Source organism: Leopardus geoffroyi, chromosome A2 (assembly GCF_018350155.1).
Source record: "Leopardus geoffroyi isolate Oge1 chromosome A2, O.geoffroyi_Oge1_pat1.0, whole genome shotgun sequence".
Classification (NCBI taxonomy): domain Eukaryota; kingdom Metazoa; phylum Chordata; class Mammalia; order Carnivora; family Felidae; genus Leopardus; species Leopardus geoffroyi.
In genome coordinates, this window is record NC_059331.1 from 70863631 (window position 1) to 70882310 (window position 18680).

Below are 18680 nucleotides of genomic sequence, written 5' to 3' on the forward strand. Positions count from 1 at the left end.
TTTAAGAAAAATTTTTAAATGTGTATTTATTTTTGAGAGAGAGAGACAGAATATGAGTGGGAGAGGGGCACAGAGAGAGAGAGAAAGAGAGAGAGAGAGAGATACACAGAATCAGAAGCAGGATCCAGGCTCTGAGCTGTCAGCACAGAGCCCAATTTGAGGCTCGAACCCACAAACTGTGAGATCATGACCTGAGCTGAAGTCGGATGCTTATCCAACTGAGCAAATTAGGCACCCCCTAACTAACATTTAAATTAAAAAAAGAAAAAAGAAAGTCTTAACAGATCACTTACTAGGTCATGGTCCATTAAAGTGTTTTGACAATGGTGTGAGACATTCTGTCTGACACCATCATTTTAAATGGTTGTATCATGGTCCTGCTTCCAGGGGAAATGGATCCTCTCTGTCTGAGAAAGAGGTGTCCCATTGAAGGCTCTTAGAGTCAAGCACAGATCACAAATGCCTACATGAATTCTTTGTGCAAATTTCTAATCACTGTCTTTGGTTTCTAAAAGCAGAACCTCTCACCATAAATCAAAGCTGATGGCAACTGAAATCATGGCAACAATCACCCTCCGGTAAGAGAGTTGAGGTCCCTCTCACTACTGAAACATAAGTGCCCTTAGCTCTAATGCCCAAAAAGGGGTCTAGTTTCAGGAGTTTGGTGAAATGTTTTTGCTGGTTTGGTGGACAAATCCATTGTCCTGTGTTCACTTTTCTAATAATGAGTGAGGCTGGACATTCATCACTTACAGCCATTTTGGAAATGGCCACTGTTCTCGCTTCTGGGGTATGCCTGCTCAACATACTCTACTGGACTTTCCCAGGGGATGCAGACAGTGATGCATGCCCAGTCAAGAAACTTCACTCCTTGTAAAACCACTACTCTGTTAGTGACTGCCTTCTAACCAGTGAAACCCAGTTGTAGTGATGGGAGATCAGTTTCAAGACTTCATGACAAAAATTCTGTCACTTTCTTCTTACTTTGTCCTGTGTTTGTTCCATCTCTCTCTCCTGTCTCTCTACTCTGCTGTCTCCCTCCTGCCCTTTCTCTCTCCTCCCTTCTTTCTGTATCTCTACTCTCTCTGTCTCTCTCTGTGTGTGTCTAACTCTCTGCTTTCTGTCCTCATTTGCTCCCTCTGTCTCTCCATGAACCCTGGAAATGGGGAGATCAAATACTTAACTTAGGGGCTACCCTATGAGACCCCTATATAGGAGAGAAAGATATACGTTCCCTGGTCAAAAGATTGAAATAGGCTCTCAGTTCAAACTGAATTCTGATATTCTGATATTCTGATATTGCCCATATCAGTGAGCTTGGGAGTAAAATATCACCCTGTTCAGTCTCCATTGAGACCACAGCCCTGGCTTCATAGAGACTTTGAGGCAGTATCACACAGCTATGCTGTGCCTGGATTTTCTCCCAGAAAAATGTGAGCTATTAAATATTCGTAGTTTTAAGATTCAAGGTATTCGAATAATGCTGTCAGAGAGGAATGGATAACTAACGGTCTAATAGGTCCCAGCATCTGGTCTATGATCTGCCTTCTCCCTGACTCTCCCCTTCCAGGATCCTACAGGCACATTTTCCACCTTTTTAATGTTTCTAACGGACAAACACAATTTTGTCTCCTATTCTCTGCACCAGCAATATCTTCTCCCTGACACACTGCAGACATGTGCAGTGTGGATTCCTTTTGTCATTCTGGCTCCAGTAAATGTCACCTCAGTGCAGCCTTTCATATACTCCAGTGACTCCCCAACCTGTCTTCACATCACACTCATTCTTTAGGGAAGGTTTTCCTAAATTCTTGACTAGAAAAACTCTCCCTAGAACAAGATTTTAAAATCCTCCTTTTGGGGCGCCTGGGTGGCGCAGTCGGTTAAGCGTCCGACTTCAGCCAGGTCACGATCTCGCGGTCGGTGAGTTCGAGCCCCGTGTCAGGCTCTGGGCTGATGGCTCAGAGCCTGGAGCCTGTTTCCGATTCTGTGTCTCCCTCTCTCTCTGCCCCTCCCCCATTCATGCTCTGTCTCTGTCCCAAAAATAAATAAAAACGTTGAAAAGAAAGAAGAAAAAAAAAAAAATAAAATCCTCCTTTAGCATTCTTCATAGCTGTGCTTTAACATTATGAGTAACACTTTTCTTCCTTACTAGTCCACAAGCTCCAAGAAACTTTGATATGCACAGGAATCACCATGCAATCTAAAATGCAGATTCTGGTTCAGTAGGTCTAAGGTGGGCCTCAGAATTTGCATTTCTAACAAGTTTTTAGGCCATGCCAAAGCCAAGGCTACTGGTCAGCACACATTTTGAGTATCAAAGGCTTCATTATCCTAGGCCTCTTAATTCCCTTCTTTCCCATTAAATCCTATTACTTTTGCAGAGAGGAGTGTCTATTTTTTTTCCCCTTCAACCCATCAACCTAGGTTCCCAAAGCTTCTCCTTTTATTACAGTCAATCCCCCTCCATCTCCAACACCACCACTACTTATGAACTGGCTTAGCAAGGAATTTCCCAAACAGAAGCCCTCTCTTGAGGAACCGTAGAGCCATTGACTAAAATGTTTCCTCCCCACCCTCTTTTTTTTCCCACTTGATTCCTTCAGGCAGTAAACCCTAAGGAGAGAATCTATTGTTGGGATTTAAGGTGCCAGCAAGGTGCATTCCTTTTTCTCCTTCCCAATTCTGGGGACCAATTCAGCTATAAACATAGAAGAGAGACTAAGTTTTTTAAAAAAGTACCAGTTTTATTATGACAAAGATTGGGAAATGTAGCTGGGATCCAAAGCCAAATAGGTTTGCTACTCTGCTCTTAGAGTAACTTTCTTTCAAAGCTTCAAGCCACCCCACTACAGAGGAAGAGCCTACCCCTGTCACCTACCACATGGACAAATGGAGAATTCAGGTGCACCTAGAGGGAGGTTGGGCTTTGCTGCTTAGTTTCTTTTTCAGCTTTATCACTAAAGGCAGGTTGCTCCTACCACAGAAGTTGGTGAGGAGCAGAGAGGGATCAAGGGCACTACTATGTTACTTTCCTTCCAGAAGACCCTCTAACACAAAGCATTAGTACAGTGGGATAAAGGGCTTTTTTCTTCTAGTTGGACTAAAAGCCTAATTTGTTCTGAAATCTCAGACCTCAAAGCCCTCTTTTCTCACTAAGCCTTCCATGAAAGTCAAGGGAAAAAACAAAGGTCACCATATTTTGGGTAAACAAATGGCAGGGGATACTTGTGGCTTAACTTCAGTGAAGCTCTGGAAGACAGTAATGATTGGGGGTGGGGGTGGGGGTGGGGTTTCAGAGGAAGGAGTATTTGGGAAATGCTGCAGTAGGCTGGGGCCAGAATGGCTCCAGTAGCCCCAAAGGATGATGAGGGCAGTTGTAAATAGCAGAGGAAGAAGGACTCCTGTTCCATCTCTCCAGATTCTATTTTCTCCCATCTTTTCCTTCTCCTTCTGCAATTCTTACCAATTAGTAAAACTAATGGATGTTTTCATTTTAATCTCTTGACCACACACAAAACAAGCTTAAGATGAGTAGTCATCAATTAGTAATCACATAACCCATGACAAAGACTTTGACCAAACTTTTAGTCAGGCTCCTCTGAACCCTCTTCTCAAACTAGGCCTCAAACTTTGGATTTCCACGTCTGTCTTTGCATCACCCAATTTAGCAAAACTCTTAAGTCAGTTCCATGAGAATCCCTACCCTCAATATCTGATCAAATCCCTTGTCCCCCACCCCTGGTATCTGAGTACACTGGCCTGCCTTCAGCAAGAACCTTATCAAGTTGGTTTAGACAGAATTCTCTCCCCATGTTTCCTCTTAGTAATTTTCCATCCACTGAAAATACAATTTGGAATTGAGCCTGGTTCTATACTGAGATCTGTTTTCATCTATCACAAGTCTTAATTAAATAAAACCAGTTTATACCACTTTACTATCCAGCTCTGGTATTGACACCCACCCCCACCTCTAATACCAAATATGGCCAATATTTTCGAAATAGCAGAGTTATCAGGCCCAAATGGGAGACGCCATTGCACTACATTCTAATCACATATTTGCCTCATGCTAGATGCTGTACAACACACAAAAATACATACAATATTTCCTGGCCACAAAGGATATTTGATGTCAATGATAAAACAAGAGAACCAACTGACCAATATTTATTAAACTGTTTTACATGGCAAATAAAAGAACAACCTTAAGGAGTTTTGGTTTCTACCTTGAGGTATATGGTGACAGAATCATGGAAATCGAGGTAGAAAATAGAGTGCTGACACCAATGACTTCCCAGCTCCTAAACCTCACAATGGGAAGGTAGTAGGCAAAAAGCAAGAGGGAGACATTCACAAAGGCAAGAAATCTAACACAAGCTTCAAAGAAAAGGCAACAGGACAACCAATGAAATGAAAGGGAAGATTCCTGGGAATCAGCTCTGCCTCAAGTCAGCTGTGTCTCAACAGAAGCAGTGAGTCTAGATAGGCCAAGGGCTGCAAGTATGAACACATTTGTTGGCTTTTAACGGGATGCCTCCTCCTTGGTCTCAAGTCTCATTTCCTCCTGAAGTTTTCATTTCTAAACTAGAAAACTGACCATGCCACTCCCCTGTTAAATAAGAGCCTTCAGTGCCTAAGAAATAACACCCTAGCTCCTTGATCTGGCTTATAGGGACCCCACAGATTTAATCTCTGGGACTCCCTCCTCCAGACACAATGCTCTAGCAACACTGTTCCCAGGGTACTCGCCAGCTTGTTTCTCACTTCCTTCTCTTTGCTCATGTCAGCACTCTGCCAAGAAAAGCCCTCCTCTCACCTATATACAACTAACCTAGTTATGAAGATTTGGTTTGTAGGCTTTCCCCAAACCTTCTTCCAGATGACCAGGGGCATATCTCTTTTACTGGACCTATTACATTACAGTGACCAGTTTGTATGACTGGTTTGCTTTCGACAAGGTTAGCGAGGAAAGCGGCTATGTCTTACTCATTTTTAGAATCCTTAGCACCTAGCATACTCGCCCAGTGACAGTTTGTTGGGTGAAACATAACTCCTTAAAGCAGGGAAGAGGCTATTTTGCAGTGGTTCAGTGCATGAGTAAGATTTAAAGGCTGGTTCTCGTATTTACTATCTGGGTGACTTCAAATAAAATTTTCCAATACACTAATGAAAACAAACCTGGTAATACCCATCTGATAGGGCTGTTGGGAAGAGTAAATTAAATCAGGCATACGAAGCACTTGGCTCAGCTCTACCAAGGTTAGTTCTCTCATCCCTATTACATGTGTCCCAACTCCCAAATATCACTCCCAACACAGCTCGGGACAGTAAGCAAATCCTGTTTGCCCAAGATATGTTTAATTGTAAGAATAGAGATAGAGGTCAACTCTTCATAAAAAGCAAACTATGGTCCCATCTTAGATGTGCTGCATGTTTCCTTCTCTTACTTCTTTGAGTAGCAGTATTTCTGGATTTCTTCTGCAAGCCACAGGCAGTGCAGGATGCGTTTCTTTTCAGCAGCCAGTTCCTTTTCAGAGAACTGGCCCAAGAGTTTCTGGACAAATATGTTTTGATCTTTCAGGAAAATATTCTTATTGACTCCTACATTTGGCATATTCTCCAGGGACCCAGATTTAAAATGGAAGCTTAAATGTCTGTTTCGTTTTAGACCAGGTCCTTTCTCTTCAATCCATGTGAGCGGACTGCAAAGACAAAAGAATCATAAATGTTAGAGATTACAAGAGAGTGCAGGTGGATGTTTACTAGCCCGTGAGAACCTGGTAACAAGTCTGCATATTGTACCTATCTTCCCTGAAGCTGCTGCTCAATGTAGTGGCTCAGGTGGCATCTTGACCTCTACCAGCCTCCCAAAGGCCTTGGGTGATTGTTTCCAACTTCAGGGCCAAACAGTCCTTCATTTAATTTTGCCATCAGGCAAGGGAATTCACTCAATGATTTTGTGTGAACATCAGTTTGTTTTTTCTTGTGACTGTCTTATCTGTAACTTTTTAAAAAAGTTTTTAATTCCAGTTACTTAACAGTGTACAATATATTAGTTTCAGGCATACAATACAGTGATTAAACACTTCCATACATTATCCGGTGTGTGCATACTGACTGTTGGCACTTTACTGTCAACTGAATAGAGTAGGGCTGAGGATGGGACCTTGTCCACACATGTTCTGGGCTTGGACAACACTTAGCTCCAGACATCCCAACCCAAAACACAAGTTTTAAATTCACAGACCACTCCTCCACTCTTTCTCTCTGCGAGAACTTTCATTTGCAAATATTTGCATTTGTCAACTTGGGCATAGACTACCAACAAAAAGCTTCTTAGGTCTCCCCTTCCACAGGGAGGTGTTTAACCACATCCATTTCCCGAGTTTCAGCCTGCATCTGCAAACCCGGTGGAAGTGGTGATTTCTAACTGCTCTCCCCAGGCTCTTAAGGATGAGCAGGCAGGGACCACACTCCTACCAGCTGTCTTTGACAGGAGAGCTGAAACGTGTATATACATTGACTATCCACATGACATTTGGATTAGACTATACATTGACTATCCACATGACATTTGGATTAAAAAAGTATTGTTTATTTTTACAAAGTGTGAAAACTGTTGGTAAGATGGAAAGAACATGGGCTTGAGAATTAAGCTGCACTAGGGTTATATGGATGACCTTGGGCTCTAAGACAATGACACCTACGTCATTGGCAGGTGAAGACTGCAACAAGGGAAAGACGAGACCTGATGTGGTTTCTAAGACCTTCCTTTCTTGTGCCCTTCCCATGAAGTTTTGGGGAGAAGGTGACACAATCTGGGGACAGGAGACAGGCTGCCTAAGTGTGATTCTCACACAACACTTAGTTCTGTGCCTTTAGCAAGTTTCTTAACAGTGCTGAACCTCAGTTTCCCAGGTGATCATAATAATTCCCACTTAGAGAGTTCGCATAAAGATTCTATGAGAAAATCCTTGTTAAAGGGCTAGGCCTGTGCCTGGCACACAGTAAGCACTCAGTAAACAGTCTCTAACACCAGCACTTCCACAACAGGAATTCAAGTAATGATCCCTGTCTGGCTAGTCCTTTTATTGTGACCTCTCAAAATCATGCTTCCCACCACCTCCCCCAACCCCCCACCCCCACCAGCCTCTTCCCCTTTCCCAGTTATGGTTCTGCTCTATTCTACTCTATTGTTTGAAGGTAGCTATAACTTAAAAAATTGTGTCTGGAAACAACTGGCACAGGCTCCTAATGTGCAGTTAACAACCCTAGAAAGACATCTACTTATAGTTGAAAGCTGAAACTCAGGCCTGCAGACTGAGTCAAGTTTTTTTTTTTTTTTTAAATTTTTTTTTTCAACGTTTATTTATTTCTGGGACAGAGAGAGACAGAGCACGAACGGGGGAGGGGCAGAGAGAGAGGGAGACACAGAATCGGAAACAGGCTCCAGGCTCCGAGCCATCAGCCCAGAGCCCGACGCGGGGCTCGAACTCACGGACCGCGAGATCGTGACCTGGCTGAAGTCGGACGCTTAACCGACTGCGCCACCCAGGCGCCCCAAACTGAGTCAAGTTTTGGGGGAGAGAGAGAAAGAAGCCCACAGATCCCAAGCATTCTTCCCAAGCACAGTCAGAAGCCATAACTGCATTTACAGGATAAGATGGCCTTTCTCTGTCACAGAGGACACTATACTAAGCAGCATGTAAACCAAGCAGGGACTTATTTGCTTTGAAGAGCTACATTTCACCAAGTCGTCTATTCTGGAAGTCATTAAAATGATAAGATGAGGGGCGCCTGGGTGGCGCAGTCGGTTAAGCATCCGACTTCAGCCAGGTCACGATCTCGCGGTCCCACGGAGCCCCGCGTCAGGCTCTGGGCTGATGGCTCGGAGCCTGGAGCCTGTTTCCGATTCTGTGTCTCCCTCTCTCTCTGCCCCTCCCCCGTTCATGCTCTGTCTCTCTCTGTCCCAAAAAAAATAAATAAACATTGAAAAAAAAAATTTAAAATAAGATGATTCATGTATAAATCAATGATAGCCCATACATAAAAAATTCATATTCAGGTCAGACAGAGTCTACAAGATAGTAGTTAAATTAGTAAACTAGTAAAACTAAGGTGTTCAATCTATCACTTAAAAATTTTTTATTATGACTCCAATTTTTAAAAATAAATTATTACAAACTCTATCATCAAAAAGTTGGTCTCACTTCTAAAACATTAATCTCCATGGCTAGTTTTGTTTTACTTAACTGAGGGAGGTGACATTAACACTGTATTAGTTTCAGCTCATGGCTAGTTTTAAAAGCACATGGTACACGCTTTAAAACATTCCAGAATTTGATAACAAAGATGAACATTAATGCTGTTTATTCACTGCTTTAACGTTGGATACAAATAAATTTGAGACAGGGGCACCTGGGTGGCTCTATCAGTTGAGCATCTGACTCTTGATTTCAGCTCAGGTCATGATCCCAAAGTTGTGGGATTGAACCCCACATCAGGCTCCAGGCAGAGTATGGAGCCTGCTTGGGATCTTCTCTCTCTCCCTCTGCCCCTCTACCCTGCTCGCGCTCTCTATCCCTCTCTCTCAAATAAAATAAATAATAAAATAAATAATATATTTTTAAAAAAGGGAATAAAAAGAAATTTGAGATATTCCAAAGGTTCTGATCTACCTAAGAAAATTTCTCATATCCTTCCATAGAACATGGAGTCTTAAAAGTCTGAGGAAATGCCAAACATCAAGGATGTTTCCTCTGTTTCAATTTCCTAATCAGTGGACATGACTAATAAATATACAGCTTCACCTATGCTATTGTGGTGGTGTGACAGTAAAAGTACAATCTGTGAAGTAGAAAGTATTATATGTAATTAACAACTTATTATAATATGTTGTTTGCCATCTGTCCCAACCTCTCATCTGATGCCTGCCCCGCCTTTGCAATAATGAGTTAGTCTCTGCTTCCCTCACATCTTATTTCCTGTCAAGGACTGAGAAGAGCACATTTTCCTCTGAGAAGCATGACCTGACCTCTCGACATTCCCCTTTTCTGTGCTCCAGAAGCACCCTGAGCTATGTTTAGCTCTGGCTACTGGGGACAGCACCTGTCTGTGGGGATGGTCAGACCATAGCTGCAATTCTTACACTTACAAGGTCAGGGTCCGCTAGTGCTATTACTCCAAATGCAGTCCTTGCAGGTTCCGCATGCTTTATCTTCCTTCATCTGTGACCTCTGCCTTTCCCCAGCAAAGAGGAAACTCCTCAAAATGGACAAAGATCAGGCTTCATTCAGGAACCCAAATACTTTTCTCTTTTTGTAAATACCCAATGGTCTGTTTCTTTTACTACCAAGAGCCCCACCAGCTGGAAGCACATTTATTTATTTATTTATTTATTTATTTATTTATTTATAATTTTTTTTTTTTCAACGTTTATTTATTTTTGGGACAGAGAGAGACAGAGCATGAACGGGGGAGGGGCAGAGAGAGAGGGAGACACAGAATCGGAAACAGGTTCCAGGCTCTGAGCCATCAGCCCAGAGCCCGACGCGGGGCTCGAACTCACGGACCGCGAGATCGTGACCTGGCTGAAGTCGGACGCTTAACCGACTGCGCCACCCAGGCGCCCCTGGAAGCACATTTAGAAACACTCCAAAACACTTGTTATTTTAAATATTTTATAGAGCCCAAGTGCTTTTCAAGGAGAATTATGAATATGCTTTTGTTTTAAAAGACTTGGTATAAAAAATAAAGAATCAGAACACTTTGGGAATAGTATGACAGAATAAGATAAAGCTGAGAAACAGAACCTTAAATTGTAGTCACAATGAGGGATGGATACTTGGACACGTGATAAGCAAGCAGGATAAAATGTCAATGGCAAGATCTAGGTAGTAGTTGTATGGGTGTTCACTGCAAAATTCTTCCAACTTTACCATATGTCTGAAACATTCATAATAAAATGTTGGAAAAAATTCAGGTCTCAGGGGTAAACTGGATTTCTGTTACTTCATCTGATCTTGCTCACTTGTGTGGCTTAGGCAACCTGCTCAAATTCCGTAAGCCTCTATGTACTTGGCAAAGGGGATCATGTTCGTCTTATTTACCTTCCAAGGCTGCTGTGAGGATGAATAAGGCCAACATAAGTGAAATCCCAGCACCTACTGTGTCTACAAAAGCAGACAGTCCTTCTGGAGTTGGGGTTGGGGGTCTAGGCCCTCTGGGCTCTGTCTAGATTCACCTTTGTGAACATATGACAATGTCCTCAAGTTTCCTCCTCACAGTTTCTCACAACCTACCGTTTGTTCTCTGTCTCTAAGCACACAGTCATTTTCATATGTTGATCTTCCTTTCGCTCTTCCAAAGTGGCGGATATAAGAGAAAGTTCCCCAAAGAGGGAGACCAGCCAGGTCAGGCGAGAAATGCCACTGAACGCAGGGAAGCCAAACCGCTCTTCTTCCAATGGGCCAGCTGTGGGGAATCACAAATACCATGGGAAGTGGGAAGTAAGGACTGATAGCTGGAGAGCTGAGGGAGCAAGTGGGCAGGTGTGTGGCTAGGTCCTCAAGACAAAGCATCCTTGCCTTACAGCATGATATGCAAGATGACTACTAATATTTAGGTGCCTGAATGAAAACTTCATAAAAGCATTTCTCTTTTTTCTTGTTTACTTGATTCAATTTTCTTAGGAAAATAAAACATTTTATTGGAAACAGCAGCCCATCTAGCCCATAGGATAATAAAAATATTTCAGGCTTCTACTATGCACATGTGGTTTACATATAGTAAACATACACACACATACATACATACCCTCTTCAGTTAGTGATTTAAAGAAGTCTTATAAAAGAAAAAGAATCAAGGTATTTTAGGCCCCCAAGCCTATATTCCTATAAATACCATATAACTAACAATAGGGTAAATGACAATAGGGTGAAGGCACCATGATAGCTATGAAGAAAACAGCAATACCTATAAACTATGTCAATATAAAAAAAAACTGATACAGTGTTAAGTGTTTCCTTAGTCTTCATAATCTCCTACACAAAAGTACATTAAAAAAAATACCTGTGTGAGAAATATGTGTGGTTAAGATATTGCTCCCGACTCTCTCCAGCCCCAATTTTAAACATAACCCAAACTTAAAAGGCTACATAACCTGTTACGTTGTTTATAAACTAATTCCTTACAAATTTGATACTGACTTGAAAAGAATTCATATTATGACTATGTTTTAAAAAAGAGAACACGGGCGCCTGGGTGGCTCAGTCGGTTGAGCGTCCGACTTCAGCTCAGGTCACGATCTCACGGTCCGTGAGTTCGAGCCCTGCGTCGGGCTCTGGGCTGACAGCTCAGAGCCTGGAGCCTGCTTCCGATTCTGTGTCTCCTTCTCTCTGCCCCTCCCCCATTCATGCTCTGTCTCTCTCTGTCTCAAAAATAAATAAATGTTATAAAAAAAAATTTTTTTTTAAATAAAAAAGAGAACAAGCTATAAATAAAAGCAAAAAAAAATTATAAGTTTCATAGACAACATGGTTTGAAGTCACTAGGACCTAAATATCAAAGTTACAAAAGAAAGGTTTCTCCCTCTCAGCTGGTTACTGTCTGCTCTTGGGCTTTTTGGAGAGGACAGAGCAGCCATCAAATGTTTGAGCCATGAAGTCAGAGGCCTGAGCTCCAATCTGGCTCTGCCACAAAGCTGTTTTTGACAACTTTGTGAAGCTATTCACCTCTCTGAGCTTCCTTTTCTCTGTGTGTATAATGGGGGTATAAATATTCACTTTATAGGATTATCATATATGAATTAACATGAACTAATTAATACATGTCACATACGTGGCACAGTTCCTTGTACAGGTTCATGGTTATTATTGTTACAACTCTATCATTATTTTAAAAGATGAAGGTGGATTTTAAAAAGAGGTTTCACTGTTATTTTCTGAAAATTCATGAGGAGATAAATGGTTTTACCACTTAGCAATGCCTGACCATGTCAGGGTTTTACTTCTATAAGGAAAGCCCTCAGGAAAGGTTCCAAATACTCTAGGATATAGCCAGATAAGAAGGCCATCCAAAGAGCAGGAGGCTCCAGGATGCTCATATCCTATTGCTAATGGAGCTCCTCAAATAATGACCAACGTAGAGCAAATAATCAAATATAGTGTAGACCAAATATTCTGGGGGCTGCCCATGTCCTTGTAACGTGTTGGAGGAAGAAAGGGGCTATGAATATTGTTTACTCTGCAAAGAGAACAAAAATATTCTCCTCTCCAAGAACCTGAGTCCATGTTCAACCTCCTGTGGAAAAATAGTCTCCAATTTGTTAAGATTTAATGAGGAAAATTCTATCTAAAAGGTTGGGACAGAAGCATGTGTAAGCTTAAGATTTCTAACATACTTTTACCTAAGGTCCACCAAGCACTTAAATCTCATTTGAGGAAAGAAAAAAAAATGGCTATTTTTATTGTTTGTGGAAGCATGGGAAGATTATATTAAATTGGCCTTCAGTCAGACAGTCTTTAGAAAAAATGAATCCAAATTAACATCCTAGAGAACTAGGAAAGAACCTAGTTAGCTTTCTGGCCTCACCAGTTACACATGACCTGTGATCCCACCTCAAACTGACCTGTAAAGAGGAGAGACCCTTTTAGCAGGTCTTTTCCCACCACTTCTTTTTTCAGGAATGCAAACTCCTCCATCAAGAGTTCAACATGCTCCTCATGCAAGACCTTTCCTGTCATGACAAAAATGGGAGTAAAAAAGGCAGTCATCATCAGTCATGTATAGATGTGCATCCCAGAGTCTAGGTCTGTCTTCTACCAGCACAGAAGGACACAGCGACTGCAGAACCACCTGGAGTATCACTATACCCTTACACACCCCACCTGGAGGTGATGTCAGTTCTCAACTTACAACAGAAATGAAAGTCTAAGAAAGCAACATGATATCTACCTGCCCCAAAGGCAAGATGAGATCTGGGAAGTATCTGAGCTGAGTGCTAACTTCTCTTCTAGCCAGAATGGGGCAGTGCAGCATAAAAATCTAAGAAACAAGGAGAAGAAAAGGAATTTTGAGGACTAAAGAGAAGCTAAAATTAGACTCTTTATTTCAAAAACTGGAAGAACCAAGTGACTTTTTCAAATTACCCAGGTTGGAGGGTGGATAGATAATATTCGTAACTAAAATTTTGGATTATAAAAGAAAGCTGTTAAAATTTTTTGCTCTGGTGGCTTTTTCTTACCTAGGTTAGAAGATTCATAAAATACCAGAACTGGTTCCCCTTCTTCAATAGTTCTTTATTTTCAACTAATCCCACATGACTATTTTTTTTTTTTAATATATATTCCTTCCATATTACCAACCTCTCTAGGTACACAAAACAAAACAAAACTCAGGAAAAACTTAAAGTACAAGAAAGCTCTTTTGTTCAAATATGTTTTGTTCATTCAGTATTTCCCTTTTATTTTTATTTATTTATTTTTATATCTCTCTGGCTTATTTACTACTTGTTACAAGTTTGTGCCCTTAAAAATTATGAATCTTACCCCTCACACATCCTATTCCCTGGTGGTAATCACCATTTCACTGGCTATTTTTTTTTATAGGTTTGACTTTCTAGATTCCACAAATTAGTGATAATCATATAGTACTTGTCTTTCTCTGACTTATCGCACTTAGCATAATGTGCTCAAGGTTTATCTGTGTTGTTGCAAATGGCAGGATATCCTCCTTTCCCACTGCTGAATAATATTCCAGTTTATATATGTATCACACCTTTTTTTTTTTTTTTTAACATTCATCTGTTGATGGGCATTTGGGTTGCTTCCATGTCTTGGTTACTGTGAATAATGCTACAATGAACATGGGTGTGCAGTTATCCCTTCAATGCACTGATTTCAATTCCTTCAGATATATACCCAGGAGTAGGTTTCTGGATCATCTGACAGTTCTGTTTTTAATTTTTTGAACTTTTTGGATATGCCAGTTTACATTCCAACCAAGAGTACATCAGAGTTCCTTTTTCCCCACATCCTTATCAACATTTGTTACCTCATTGTTTGAAAATAGCTACCATAATAGGTGTGAGGTGATATCTCACTGTGGTTTTGGTATGCCTGATGATTAGTGACTGTGAACTCCTCTTCATACATCTGTTGACATACCTGTTTGTATATCTTCTTTGGAAATGTGTCTCTTAAATTCCTCTGCCAATTTTCTAATTGGATTGTTTGCTTTTCCCCTATTAGCTGTGTGAGTTCTTTATATTTTAGATATTAACCCCTTATGACATATATAGTTTGCAAATATTTTTTTCCCATTCTATAGATTGCCATTTCAGTTTACTGAATATTTCCTTTACTGTGTAGAAGCTCTTCAGTTTGATGTGTTTATGTTTATTTTAGCTTTCTTTGCCTGTGAAGTTGGTGTCTTATCCAAGCTAACACTGCTAAAAACAAAGTCAAGGATTTTCCCCCTATGTTTTCTTTTAGGAGTTTTACAGTGTCAGATAAGTCTCTTTTTCTTATGATTTTATATGTCTCTGATACATTTCAAGACAATTTCTGTGACTGATGTAAGACAGGAGTCCAGTTTCATTCTTTTACATGTGCATATCCAGTTTTCCTAACACCACTGATTGAAGACACTACCATTTTCCCACTGTATGTTCTTGGTGCCCTTGTCAAATATTAGTTAACCACGTATGCATGGGTTTATGTTTGAGCTCTCTATACTGTTCCACTGGTCTATGTGCCTGATTTTATGCCAGTGCCACGCTGTTTTGATTCCTATACCTTTGTATCATAAATTGTAATTTAGGAAGTGTGATGCTTCCAGATTTATTCTTCATTCTCAAGATTGTTTTTGGTATTGAGGGTCTCTTATGGTTCCACACAAATTTCAAAATGGTTTTACTATTTCTGTAAAAATAATGCCATTGGAATTTTGCTAGGGATTGCACTGGATCTATAAATTGCTTTACAAAGTATGAACTTTAAAAATATCTATCCTTCCAATCCAAGAACATGAGGTACCTTTCCAATTAGTTGTGTCTTCTTCAATCTGTTTTTAAAAATTTTTTATTTAAATTTCAGTTAGTTAACATACAGTGTATTGTTAGTTTCATTATACTGTATGTTTCAGGTGTACAATTTAGTAATTCAACACTTAACATATAACACATGGTGCTCAATTACAAGTACACTCCTTAATCCTCAATACCTATTTAACCCATTCCCACCCCCACCCCCCCACTTCTCCTCTGGTAACCATGTGTTTGTTCTCTATAGCTAAAAGTGTGTGTTTGGTTTACCTCTCTTTCTCTTTTTTTCCCCTATGATCATTTGTTTTGTTTCTTAAATTCCACATATGAATGGAATTATATGGTATTTGTCTTTTTCTGACTGACTTATTTCACTTAGCATAAACCTCTCTAGCTCCATCCACGTCCTTTTTTGCAAGATTTCATTCTTTTTTATGGCTGAGTAATATTCCATTGTATATAAATATACCACATTTTCTTTATCCATTCATCAGTCAAAGAACCTTTGGGTCATTTCCATAATTTGGGTATTGTAGATGCTGCTGCTATAAACATTCGGGGTACATGTATCCCTTTGAATTCGTATTTTTGTATTCTTGGGGTAAATATCTATTAGTGCAATTGCTGGATCTTCATTAATCCCTTTCATCAATGTCTTACAGTTTTCAGTGTACATGTCTTTCACCTCCTTGGTTAAATTTATTCCTAAGTATTTTATTGTTTTTAATGGTACTACAAATGGGATTGCTTTCTTATTTCTCTTTCAGATAATTTGTTAGTATATAGAAACACAAATGATTTCTGCACGCTAATTTTGTACCTGCAACTCTACTTGCTTATCAGTTCGAACAGTTTTTTGGTGGAGTCTTTAGGGTATTCTGCATATAAGAGCATGTCATCTGCAGAGACAATTTTACTTTTTCTTTCTGATTTGGATGCCTTTTATTTCTCTCTTGCCTAATTGCTCTATGACTTCCAGTACTGCGTTAAACAGAACACAGTGGTAAGAGTGGGCATCCTTGTCTTGTTCCTGATCTTGGAGGAAAAGCTTTCAGTGTTTCACCATGAAGTAAGAGGTTAGCTGTGGGCTTTTCAATATTTTATTATACTGAGAAACATCCCATCTAAACCTAATTTGTTCAGATTTTTTTTTTATCATAAAAGAATTGCCAAATGCTTTTTCTGCACCTATGGAGATGATGATATATTTATCCTTTATTATGTTAATGATTTACATACGCTGAATGATGCTTGCATCCCAGGGAGGAACACCATTAAATCCTCGTGTATGATCCTGTTAATGTGTTCTAGAGTTTGGCATTAGTATTTTGGTGAAGATTCTGCATCTATGTCCATTATGGATATTGACCTGTAATTTTCTTTTCTCTTAATGTTCTTGTCTTGGATCATGGTATTTTGGTAATGCTGGCCTCGTAAAATGAGTTCCAAAGTGTTCTTTCCTCTTCGATTTTCTGTAAGAGTTTGAGAAGGATTGGTAACAATACTTTACATGTTTGGTAGAATTCACCTGTGAAGCCATCTCATCCTGGACATTTATATGTTGGGATTTATTATTTATTATTGTCATCATCATCATCTAATCCCTTCCTCATTGTTGGTCTGTTCCATTTTTCTATTACTTCATGATTAAATCTTGGTAAATTACATTTCTATGCATCTATCCATTTCTTCTAAGTTATCTAATTTTTTGGCATAAAATTGTTCATAGTAGTCTCTTATGATCCTTTGTATTTCTGCGGTATCTATATTATATTGTTTCCTCCCTCACTTATTCCAGTCATCTTTTTTTTTCCTGGTAAGTGCAGCTAAAGGTTTGTCAATTTTGTATTTCTATTCAAAAAACCAACTCAGTTTCATTTATCTTTTCCATCATCTTTCTAGTCTCTATTTCATTTATTTCTGCTCTAATCTTTATTATTTTCTTCTGCTTTGTTCATTTTCTACTTCCTTGAGATGTAAAATTAGGTTGTTTGAGATCTTTCTCTTTTCTTAATATAAGTATTTACCGCTATAAATCTTCCTCTTAGAAATGTTTTTGCTAGATGCGATAATTTTTGGTATGTTTGTTTCCATTTTCATTCATCTCAAGATTTTTTTTTAAATTTCCCTTTCGATTTCTTCTTTTGACCCACTGTTTTTTCAGAAGTGTGCGGTTTACATATTTATGAATTTTCCAGCCTTCCTATTATTCACTTTTATACCATATCATGTGGTCAAATACTTGATAAGATTTCACTCTTATTAAATTTGTTAAGAGTTGTTTGTGGCCTAACATATGATCTATCCTGAAGAATGTTCCATGTTGCATTCTTGAGAAGAATGTATATTCTGTTGGTGGTGGTTGAAATGCTCTGTATTCTGTACGTGTCTATTGGGTCCATTTGGTCTAAGTGTAATTCAAATCCATTATTTCCATATTATATTTCTATGTGGATGATTTATCCATTGTTGAAAGCAGGGTATTGAAATCCTCTATTATTGCATTGCTATCTACTTTTGTCTTCAGATCTATAAACTATTTAATGTATCTAGGTGTTCCAATACTGGATGTCTATATATATATATTTCTTAATGTTTATGTTTATTTTTGAGACAGAGAAAGACACAGCATGAGCTGGGGAGGGGCAGAGAGAGAGGGAGACACAGAGTACAAAGCAGGCTCCAGGCTCTGAGCTGTGAGCACAGAGTCTGACACAGGGCTCAAACTCGTCAAGTGCAAGATCATGACCTGACCCGACGTCTGAAGCTCAACCAACTGAGCCACCCAGGTGCCCCTACTGGATGCCTAAAAATTTACTATTGTTACAACCTCTCACTGAATTGATCCCTTTATCTTCTTTATCTCTTGCTGCAGCTTTTCACTTAAAGTCTATTTTGTCTAATATCAGTACAGCTACTCCAGCTTCTTTTGGTTTCTACTTGCATAGAATATTTTTCCATCCTTTTAGTTTTGGTCTATGAGTGTTCTTATAGGCACCATATACTTGTTTTTTTTTTTTTTTTCTTGTAATTCATTGAGCCACCCTATGTCTTTTAGTGGAGAATGTAAGTCATTTACATCATTGATAGGTAACACTTTTGTCTTTTAACCTATGTGCTAGAGTTCACTATTGCAATATTCAGAAAATTAACTATATATTTATATATTTACCTTTAACAGTGGATTTTATACTTCCATATATTTTCATGTTACTAATTCACATCCTTTCAGCTTGAAGAACTCCCTTTAGCATTTCTTATAAGGCAGATCTAATGATGATAAATTACCCCAGCTTTTATTTGCTTGGGAAAGACTTTATCTCTCCTTCATTTCTAAAGTTTGTGATTGAGAGTTCTGAAGTATTCTTGGTTGATTGCGTGTTTCTTTGAGCACATGGAAGGCCTGTTGGGCCTTCTGCTGAGAAGTCTGCTGACAGCTGTATCAGGATTCCCTTGTATGTGGTGAGTCTTTTTTCTCTTGCTGCTTTTAGAATTCTTTGATTTTTTTGAGAGCTTGACTACAATGTGATCTCTTTGGATTAAATCGTTTTGGGGACACTTGAGCTTCATGTTCCTGGATGACTGTATCTCTCCCTAGTTTTGGAAAGTTTTTAGCCATTATTTCTTCAAATAA

General features: G+C 39.5%; 1 protein-coding gene across 7 annotated transcripts in view; it reads right to left on the bottom strand.

Annotated features, from left to right (window-relative positions):
• Positions 1-4157: 4157 nt before the first annotated feature.
• BLVRA (biliverdin reductase A) overlaps positions 4158-18680 on the bottom strand; it is a 53313-nt gene continuing 38790 nt past the window's right edge. For 6 of the 7 annotated variants that reach the window (XM_045494323.1, XM_045494320.1, XM_045494325.1 and 3 more), the window contains 3 exons: positions 12632-12739; positions 10305-10476; positions 5327-5705 (listed from right to left, as the gene is read on the bottom strand). In XM_045494323.1, the coding sequence (XP_045350279.1) occupies positions 5447-5705; positions 10305-10476; positions 12632-12739 (539 nt within the window). In that variant the 3' untranslated portion in view covers positions 5327-5446. Of the gene's footprint in view, positions 5706-10304; positions 10477-12631; positions 12740-18680 lie in introns of all 7 variants that reach the window. The other variant, XM_045494322.1, reaches the window with a different exon arrangement.